This window comes from Chenopodium album, chromosome 13, assembly GCF_948465745.1.
Source record: "Chenopodium album chromosome 13, dcCheAlbu1.1, whole genome shotgun sequence".
In the NCBI taxonomy this organism is placed as follows: domain Eukaryota; kingdom Viridiplantae; phylum Streptophyta; class Magnoliopsida; order Caryophyllales; family Amaranthaceae; genus Chenopodium; species Chenopodium album.
In genome coordinates this window covers 10,937,816-10,948,604 of record NC_137846.1, presented here as the reverse complement: position 1 = coordinate 10,948,604, position 10,789 = coordinate 10,937,816, and the positions used below count along the sequence as shown (strand labels likewise).

Genomic DNA, 10,789 nt, shown 5'->3' with positions numbered 1-10,789 from the left:
AATTATTATTCATACTTGCAAAGTTACAAGTTTTAAATTCCTTCTACATCATTGCTCTTAATGTCTCCAGAAAAAATAAAAAAGCCTTTCTCCATAGACGATTACCAAACTTCATATCAACTATCACATCATTTTAATTGTTCAGACTTCTGACATACACTCGTGAGGCTAATTTGAAGTTATAAATTCAAATCAAAGTTAAGCAAAGCTTGTAATAAATTCTAGCAAACCATCATTAATTCGGAGTAATCTCTAAGAGTACTCAACTAGTTTTCAATGCTCAATAGAATAGATGAAAGCGATATTATCATAATAAATTCCTATGATTGAATGGAATGAACTGTGAAAGACCAACCATTCACAATCTTAATGAAGATTTTTTCAAAATTTATTCTCTATATTGGCGCATTTTTGTTTCCAACACCATTGCTAAAATTTACTACCTCACTATTGTGTTTTTCTTAAGGATCTTGGAGATAAAACTCTGGTTCCGTCACTGACCTGTATTGTTTAACCCCTCATCACTTGTTACCATCACAGCGGTTGTAATGAGCGCAGTCCGTCTGTTTTCCCTGCCCTCCAAAACAATACACTATTCTCATCTAAATACTTTGTAGTATTCTGTACACCATTTGTTTTCAACTTATCCACGATAAATCTTTCAGTAACCGTATCTGTTACTAACGTTGTATTCAGAGTTTCTGGAGCTCAAAAGAGTTTATGTATTACTTACAAATGCTTATAGGTTATATAACCTACAGTATAATGGAAAGAGAAACAACGTAAAAAAGGGCCATCCGAAAAAATGAAAAAAGAAAAGAAAAACATGTTCAACACTCCAATCAGTATAAGACATCCTATCAGTATAGCTCATAGTACTCAAGTTATATATATATATATATACAGGTAAATAAAAGAAAAATGTGGGTATAGTACTCATAGAGGCTTCAAAAGGGGGTAATCTTCAAGTAATTCTCTCTCTGACAAGGTATCATTTTCATTCTGAGGAGTCCAAAGCACCTCTACTGCCTGCAAGGATATTAACATCTTTTAAAAATACGCCCAAGACGATGGAACAATAAATCAGATAAGCTGGATTTGTTCCTCCAGAACTTGCTCTTACTTCCTTTTATGCAAATTTTCTACTTGTCTTCAAATTTTAACGGATTGAAAGAAAATTAACCAGGATTACTTACCATGGTTTTACTTGACGGGATGGATCCAAGCTTTTGCAGGGCTTCTTTCAAATCCATGCTCCCGTTAATGGTAGGCATTTTAACTACTCCTTCAGCAGCCACCAAAATGGTAATCTGAACAAATATTGACATTGGCATTACAGAAATAAAATCTAACATATATTGACATTGGCATTTTAAAATCTTGAGTAGTTACGTACAAGATTATTACCGTTCAAAAAAAAAAAAAAAAAAAAAGAAGTACAAGATTATTAAGTCAAAATGAAGTTTCATTAAACTCCAGCAAGTACCCTTTCAATTTGCAGTGGGGAAAGGCGATTAAGTTTTAAAAAAAAAGTTCAAAATCAAATGACAAGAATGTAGCAATAGCCAGCCATGCTATGAATACAACGCCATACTTACTAGCAGAGCCGAAATAAACTTAAAGCTGCGGAAAAACTAGAATAAAAAAGGAAATATCACCTCTGTTGGTGAGACTCAAAAAGCTTCTATAACTAGTTAAATACGCACAATATTTTAAGCTCCAATGACTAGACCCAAAATCTATTGTATATCAAGGACTCAATGTCCAATGGCACGCTTCTCTTGTGAGCTTATACACTAAGCATTTATAAATTACAAGAGGAGGCTTGGCTCAGTTGGCCAAGTCTCTCGAATTCCAGGTGAGAGACCATGGTTCGATTCTCATCAAACTCACCTTGGGAGGATTTCCCTTATTCCCCCCTCTCAAGGTGAGTGTTTACCTTACAAATTTTACAAAAAATAAAAAATAAAATAAATAAAATAAATAAAAATTCACAAGTTAATTTTATTGTTTCTTTCATAAGACAGAAGAATTTCTATTTTTCTAGAATGAGAACTACTGAAAATTTAGCAAATTTCATCACCATTCTCAATTTTGCTAAAGCATCTAATTAGCAATTAGAAAATGGCCAAGTAGAAGAGGCTTATTTAGAATGAATATGGCTTTTAGCAAGCTTTATATTAGCATTTTGGTAAGTTTGTGTCACTTTGTTTGGATTGAAGGAAATAGAGGGAAAGGAAGGGAAGAGAAATTGAGGGATAGATAATCTTTCATTTGGATAGCAAATGAGGAAGGAAGAGAATTGGAGGGGAAAGAAATGGAGGGATAGAATTGCAAGAAATTGATCTCTCCAACAATGGAGAGATTTGGAAGGAAAACTCTTTATTCTTCCCTCCCCTCCCTTTCCCTTCCCACCCCTTCTCCTCCCTCCCCTTCTTTTCCTTCCCCCTAATCTATCCAAACACACTGTTAGACTAAACATCTAAAAAATATGTTTGGTCAATGACTTTTCAATAGAAATAGCTAAAGAAAAGTTAAATGACAGTTTTTACCAAACTGTAGTCATTTTGTACAACAACCGAAAAAATGTTTTATCAAACATCTTTATCAACTCAAACAATACAAACAGCCCACTAACATGATGGCAATCAATTGTAGGCTAGTTCACTTGGCTTGTTTGGCAACTGTTTGAATCAGCTATTGATACAAACAACCCATGACCATGATGGCAATCAATTGTTTAATGCCGGTCAACTATTTGCATTAGCCATTAATAAAGATGTTTTTTAGAAAATAAATTGCTGGTTGTTAGATCTTAGATGTTACTATGTAGTAGTAAGCAACTTGTACACTTTTAGCTAAAAAAAGTGCCAAAGAGCTGCTCTTGACAGCTTATTGAAAAACCATTTACCAAACATATTTTTTAATTGGTTGACCAAAATATCACACTAATAACCAACGAAAAGCCACATCAGAAACAAAAGTAAGAGAAAATGCTAATCCATCCCTCCCACCCACCCCCCCTCAATCAACAAGAGCAAGCAATTACTAAATTCAGCATAAGAAGTTATCCAATGATCAGTTGATTACCACTATGTACTCGTTGCTATATCCACTGGCTCTCGTGCTCTTGGTGCTCTGCCTCTTTAAGTTATTCACATTTACGAGTGTTTCTTCATCAAATTTACCACGTTCCTCAATGGAAAGTTGATTGAACCTCTTTTCTCCCTCCTCAATACTCTTTTTGATGTCAACCTGATGATTGTCAAATTGAACATATCAATTACCCATTTTATAAAAAATAAGCAAAGTAGCATCAATAGGTGAGGTCTATGTTACCTGGACACGGCATTTTGGCCGGCATACCCGGGTCGATACGACGCGACACCGATCCGGGTATGAAATCCGTTCCGGATACTCCATTTTGTTCTCGGGTACGGCGGCCATTGAAGGAGTTGAAGCTTTGAAGAAGATGAAGACGGTTCTCAAGAAAAGTGTGTGGGCAGTTGAAGACGGTTCTCAAGAAAAGTGTGTGGGCAGTTGTTGCTTCCCAAGAAAAGTGGGCAGTATATTTATTTATTGAATTTAATTTTAAAACTTTTTAAAAAAACTGTGTGGGCAGTTGTTGCTTCCCAAGAAAAGTGGTACAAATTACTAGTATTAGATTATTACTAGTTTGTTGGCACTACTTTGGCTTCCCAAGCAAGGTTTCGAGTGTTTTTCTTTTGAGTGTTTGTATATACAGTACTATTTTTGATATATTATGGACAAAATTATTGCCGTATCCGTACCCGAGTCCAATGTTAAGACGGTGTCCCCGTGTCCTAAATTTTTTAGAATGGCGTATCCGACACTCGGATACGTACCAATATCGGATACCCGTACCCGTGTCAATGTAACATAGGGTGAGGTCACGAAAATTGCTGCATTAAGGGAAACATAAAGCAAAAGAAAGAGATAAAAAAGTAATACCTTGGCATTAATCTGAATAACAAAATAATAAGCCGTTATCATATACTAAGGGCAAACAGGCAAAGTAATCCAAATCCCAATTCCAATCCCAGCCCCAACAAAACCACGAAAAGGAAAAAGAAAAAGAGAAAGGGAGAGCTTACTCCTCTTTTTTACCTCTGTCACAAACACCTCCCTACAGTTTATGGGCCTATGAGAACCACAGCAGTTTGGATCAAAGGTAAGCCTTAAATAGGTGCTTCAACAAATTTTGAAGATGTATATCATAAGCAAATTGGAAAAAAACTTGAGCCATCATTTTAGAGGTAATAGACTAATAGCTAATTTCCTCTCAGATATCCTTTGTTGCCAGAAGAGAAGCTCTGGATGCTGATGGTTGTGAATTAAGTCATACACCTACACCCAAAATGGCTTTAACATATCATCATCCAACAACTCTAGATAATCACATCCATTTACTCTCCCTTTTCAATTATTCAGGGTCAATGCAAAGGGGTATGAATAGCCAGCAAGCAGGTTCAACCTTTCCCATGGTCAGGAAGGCCTTAGCATGAATGGTTAAATAAGAAGTTCAGAACAAATCTTCATCCCCAGGGGCCAATTTTTCAAAGTAGTAATTCATACCATGGAAAATTTCTGAGCATATACGACTAAGCGATAAGATATAGTTGTGCGCACAGAGTCAACTTGGTGGTAATGTAATTCTGATTGTCTTCCTGCTCTAGAGAGTTTCTCTAATATTGAACCAATTAGCATATTAAAACTCCTCATAAAGATACATTTCAGTGATTTCACCGAAAGCCTTTGATGAACATTGAACAACATCAATGAACAATGTTGAAGTCTTATTCCCAATATGATGGGGCTGCCCACATGAGCCAAGAAATTTGGCTTCAGTGATTGACAACATCAATCCTCTCCCTTCATTTATCAAGTGATATACACTTCCCTAAACTTAATTTCCTCAAATCATTCTTAACTCTCACCGATTAAGTCATCTTTCGCCTCCCTTGGCTGGTTTAAAATTCCCATAACCCCAACTGCCCACTTTCTTAGTTTCTTATTGGTGCATCTTCTGGGTTAATGCTCCACAAGCTGATCAACATGGATGACTCTCTGCTGTCAGAAAAAAAAAAAAGAAAAAAAAAAAAAACATGGATGACTCTTATTTTAGCCTCAAAGCCCTCAATGGTAACCTTTTTTCTATATATCTTTAAACTATATTATATTTCTTAAGCTGTTCACACAAATTATTTGAACAAACAAATTTCAAATACTCCTAAAGGCCAACATTCCAACACATAGAACTACGATTGTCTAATAGCCAGCCTATAGAAGTTTCCTTTTAACCTCAGAGGTGCTACCATCACACAATATCCCAATTGCTGGTCTCAAATTGATCCATCCAGACTTAATTCAGTTAGTGGCATCTGGTTTCAAACTGAAACTCACTTTTGGTGAGCTACATACTGCTAACAAACTTATTATCTTGAAAGTTTCCATGAGATGAAATTGTGGAGTAGCGTGCTAGTATAAATCAAACCAAGTCTATGGCTTATGCACTTAAGCATTGTTCATTACCTCAAAAAAAAATTTCAAAAATCATAAATTTGAGTAAGTTTTGACTTCAGGTAAAGAACCAATTTATAACAAGTTCAGGTATGTTCAAAAGGCTGAGTTGGGCAAAAAAAAAAAAACCCCCCAAAGCCTTATATCCTTGCAATTGATCAAGATACTAGTGCATACCCACCTTTATGATGATCTCTAATCCCATTCCCTAAGAAAAAAGGGACACGAGACAGTGGAAGTAATCACCAGTCTTTCTCTTTTTCAGACACATTAGCAGGACTTGCATATCAATTCAATGGTATTCAGCTTCAGCTATCAAATTTAGGGTGAAAGAACTGTAGGCCAAAGGAAGCATAAACAAGAAAGATAAGCTGAGTAACCAGCCAGCCTAAATAAAGAGTAAAAGTAGAAAGATGTCTCTCAACTTACAAAATCTTTTGATCAACAGTTGGATATCTATTCAAAGCAGTAACTAAAGCAAAATATCCTTCCTGTTACACTCCTTTGATTTCACACCGGAATGAATAAACTTTATTCTATGGAAACATAACTGTATGATGCAGTATTCCCACTGCTCCCTCTCTTTTTACTGATTCTAGCCTCATATAACCAGGTCTGACATGTAACATCCACTCACTAGTAATTAACAGATGGTGACCCATAAGCTTCTACAAGACACCAATTAGTCAGCCATTCTTGATACCAATTCCGGTCCTTTTAATCTACCCCCCTGGTCCCTGTTCATGAAGAAGTGGGAAGCTGATTTCACTACCATCAATGAACCTTGCAAGGACGTTAGTGCTGGAATGGTGTGTGAATTATAGAGTATCTGGCAGCCGATATATAGGAATGTTAGTAGCCAGTCCCATCACTAGCATTATCATATGACAAGTGTCTCCACAGTGTGGCCAGCACAAAATCAAAGTAGGGGGATACTGTCTATTTTCTTTTTCCCAATCAATAGGTTTCTATTATTTTGCAGAAAACAAAATATTAGCATACTCGGTACTCAACAAAAAAGCATTTAGCAAAAAATGAATGTCACAGCTTAAACTCTTCAACTATGAGAACAGAATTATACGGAGTAAATATGAAACTAATTCTTATTACTAAGTATATCATATCGAAAAAAATGATATCAGATATTAAATACATAAATTCTTTCAATAAATGATGTCAATTAGCATATCAATTAAAAATAACTCATCTGAGTGTAATAATTAATAATAAATAATAATGATAACAAGTTTTAATTTCTGTAACAGAAAATCGTTCCCAATCCAAAAGTAAATCAACTCACAGATGAATAAGCTGAGATGCAATAATCAGGATGACGAAGCAAGGCCAGCATTGTTTCTGCAAGCATCAAAATTAAATAATCTTGCACGCGTAAGACAAAGTTGATATAGAAGAATAGGCTTTCAACAAAACACCCACACCCACTCTCCACCCAAAAGAAAGAAACAAAGAACCGTCAGCTAAGACCTTAAATAGTACGCCGAGAAGAACAGAAAAGGAGAAAGCAAATACAGTAAAGCCTCCCATGACATAGGAAGATGAAACAAGAAGTGAACTAGATGACAGATATGAATATATGATAAGCTGAAAAAAGCAAATTTCTAGCAAAAATATCACAAAACAGAAAGATCATTGTATTTATTCTTTTCAAAATGGGCAAAAATATCACACAGAGTGATCAAAGGTTTGCAGATAATGAAACTAACATGATAAAATTCTGAATCATCATTAGAGCACTCAATAAATTCAAGATAAGCGATTCATAGTGAAAATTATACTGTATAAAATTTAACTCAATACCATTAAAACCATAGCTAACGAATCTAGTCATTCCTCCTACTCTCCTCCCCCCCCCCCCCCCCCTCCCCCCACACACACACCCAAAAAAAAAAGGAAAAAGAGCAAATTAAAGAACACAGTAAAAAGCTACTTCATCGATAAAGTATTCACACAAATATAATTGGAAAAAAAAATTAAGAAGCTGCTAGTCAGCTGCAAATCTGAGGAATTAGTAAATATTCACAACCCACATTAGTCTACACTTGTCGGCAATCATAGTAGCAACCCCTTAAGCCGGCAGTAGCTAGTTGCTATTTTTAGAGAAGAAGAAAAAAAAAAAATACTTCACTGCCACTGACTTAAAAAGACAATCAGGCACCCTTACCATTGCTATTCTAATCAAGCCAAAACCAACTAAACACTACACAGCTTTTGTCCTCTTAACTGCCAATAAATGAATCAACAAGGGCTATAAATTGCAAGAAGATTATACAGCAATTCCAAACCAATTTTAAAAAGGTCTAGGCAATATCATGGCTTCAAGTAATACCCATAGATAGGAGGCATTTACCCCCTGCTAGCTTCACTCCCTAATTTCATCTTAATAGACAACAATCACATGCAAGGCACACCATAGCAATACTAAGAAGTTATAGATAATTACATGCCACAGAAGCTATACACTGCCATGGAATGAAAAATCACAAATGGACATAGTACTTTAAGCAGAGAAAGATTAATGTCAAATGAAGAATAGAATGCAAGACCCACCTGTTAAAACAAAGTTTAGACCCTCTGGGGTTGATGTATCAGCAACTTCAGCAATCCGGTTGAGATCACTTTGAAGCGATCGTGCCATGCCCAACAGTCCAACCTAAAAAAAATCAGAACTAATGAATAAATAACAGCAATAATATGGACCAGAAAATTCAAATTATACATTCAATAAAGGGCTAAAGGCTATATTACAATACTTAGAAACATGGTTCAATACTTCCAAAAATAGTCAAGCCAATTTTCTGCAAATAATGAAATAATGCATGCGAGAAGGGCCCTGTTACAATACTTAGAAACATACTTTAACACTTCAACAAATGGACATGGTGGTTTCATAAAAGGTCCAGATGCACAGTACAGTTTTACCCCTAGCCAACCTAACCGGTAAAAAGGTTGTTGTTTCAGGAACAAGTGAACCACAAACAACCATTTTTAGGAATAATTATAAGCAACATAGGATTCCTATGAGTACTAAAATTAAGGTGTAATCCCATATCTATTAAAGTCTTCCACATCAAATATACAATCATCTAGAGTCCTATATAAGTTACATGATTCTCCAGCTCACTTCCAAAATCATAATGCTCTTGTTCTCAACTTCTCATCCCAATTACCAAGTGAAAGTATCACAAAATTTCAGCACTATTTAAAGAAAGCAAAAGTGCCAATCCCTCAAGCTGTACTTCAAGCCCTCCTTATCCAATTCCCAAGTTATTGAACTAAAAGATAGCAATACACTAGTCAAGGCTACTACTCCCTGCATCCCACTTTAACAAAGCCACAATGTACTTTGGAACGTCCAAAAATAATAGGCCACTATTCATATGTAGTAAGCAAAAACCATAATTTTCCCCATATTACTCTTACTATTATTAGGTTTAAATCTGCAGTATCTTAATAAGATGATTGTTCTCAATAGTCACAAAAGTTTTCAAGGGATATATGGTATATCAAGCCAATTTCATAAAAAGACATCTTACCAACTAGGGCCTGCTAAAGTGTACACTCTTGTCTAACTCTAAAATTACCAAATGAAAATCAGGGAAATGATACAAAGTAAAACTCTTTATGTATTTCCAAACATCCATAGTTGAAATTTTAATGAGTTCTTTCCAAATTAGAACATAAAAAGCTACCGCTAAAATATTGATCAAGCTAAAAAACAAAGTAGGAACTTAAATGAGTTATTTCCACATTAGCACATAAAAAAAGCTACCACTAAAACATTGATCAAACTAACAACCAAAGTACAAAAAACACATTACCTGAAGCTTGATCACACTAGTTCTCTCAGTAGCAGTCAGAACCCCACCATCAGACCGATCAGAAAGGAACCCAGAAACCAAAATAAATGCAGCAAATCCCATCATAATAAAGAACAAACTGGAACCAGCTCCAACCCCAAACGCCGGTCCAACATACAACCCAGCACCCCCAAATGGCGAGGGTGCGAAATACGGTACCGATTGCGAAAACCCGGGGCTCGAGGGCCTAACAGAGTAGCTCTGAGACCCTGACATCGACGATCTTGAAGAAAATGATCGCCCTCCCATTCTCCCACCGGAAGCCGCAAAAGCTGAATTTGGGTCATACATTAACAAAGCACCCACTAATAAAGCTGCAATTGCAGGCTTCTTAAGCGCCTTTAAGGCCTCAGATATCTTATCAAGAACAAACCCAATTGAATTTAGGGTCTTCTCTTTGATACCCAGTTCGGAATCGGGAGAATTCGGGTTTTTGGCGTCGCATTTGGGGGTGAATTTGAAGGGTTTTGGGGAAAATTTAGGGTTTACAGAAGGGGAAGAAAATGGAGTTAATGAGGTTAATCGAATTGGGTAAGGACGCAAAAGAGGGGTGGATTGAGGAGAGAGAAAATTAGGGTGTTTAGCCGAGGTTAGTGCGGAAGGTTCGAGAAGTAAGGCGGTTGCCATTGATAAAACCTTGGATTTTCAAGGTAAAATTTTTAATTTTTTTTAGGGGTTTTAAAGGGAAAGATATTTAAAGGTGTGTTGAAGAAGATGAACCAGAGAATTGAAGTAAGGTGGGAAATGGAAGAGTGGTGGGCTGCTGTCCATGCAAGCGCCAAAAATGAAAAACCTCATCCTATTTGTATTTTGGATTTTAGATTTTACTTGTAAAAATAATTACAGTATAATTTAATTTAAAATTAATTTAGAAGCCTAATTGCACGTGACTTTTCTTAGGAGCACGTGGGATGTGGTGTGATTTGGAATTAGAAATGAGTTAATTGGACTAACAACTACTCGCTTATTTTCAGTCCCAAATTAATAATCCCCTTTACTTCATTCAAGTAACATTAATATTTCAGTTTTACCAAATTACTTTCATTTTTTTTGTCTTTATCCTCTGTCCTTCCCATATTACCCCCGTAATTTCCTCAGATTCTTGTATCATTTTCTCCTAAATTCCTACACTCTTCCTCTCTCCTCTAGCATTAAATTTTTATGTCCCCTCTTTCTCTCTCTTATCTCTCATAAATTCTTAGTGCATGCTTAGTGGAAATTGAATAAAATAAAAATTAAAAAAAAACCCTTCGGTTTCTTTTGAAAGGCGGAAAACAATAAAGTAAAAACACTTTCTCTCTCTAGAATTTATTTGCTAATCATTATCAGTTTCTTTTCCCCATAGAGTTGTACTTCTTAGTTAAGTTTCT

At 35.8% G+C, this 10,789-nt stretch overlaps 1 protein-coding gene across 4 annotated transcripts; it reads right to left on the bottom strand.

The window, feature by feature from the left end:
- Nucleotides 1–784: 784 nt before the first annotated feature.
- On the bottom strand, nt 785–10,202 carry LOC145574581 (FLUCTUATING-LIGHT-ACCLIMATION protein 1, chloroplastic-like). 4 transcript variants are annotated; one of them, XM_081632407.1, is made up of 6 exons: nt 9,381–10,197; nt 8,110–8,212; nt 6,842–6,897; nt 3,091–3,255; nt 1,197–1,310; nt 785–1,029 (listed from the first exon to the last, which is right to left on the bottom strand). In XM_081632407.1, exons 1-6 carry the CDS (start codon nt 10,044–10,046, stop codon nt 937–939), a joined length of 1,197 nt encoding a protein of 398 aa, XP_081488533.1. In that variant the 5' UTR covers nt 10,047–10,197; the 3' UTR covers nt 785–936. The 4 variants fall into 4 exon arrangements, 3 of the variants coding, with proteins under 3 accessions (XP_081488533.1, XP_081488535.1, XP_081488536.1); XR_014098103.1 differs by lacking the exon at nt 785–1,029 and adding an exon at nt 3,340–3,461 and having other exon boundaries at nt 9,381–10,201; XM_081632409.1 differs by lacking the exon at nt 3,091–3,255 and having other exon boundaries at nt 9,381–10,200.
- Nucleotides 10,203–10,789: the final 587 nt, after the last annotated feature.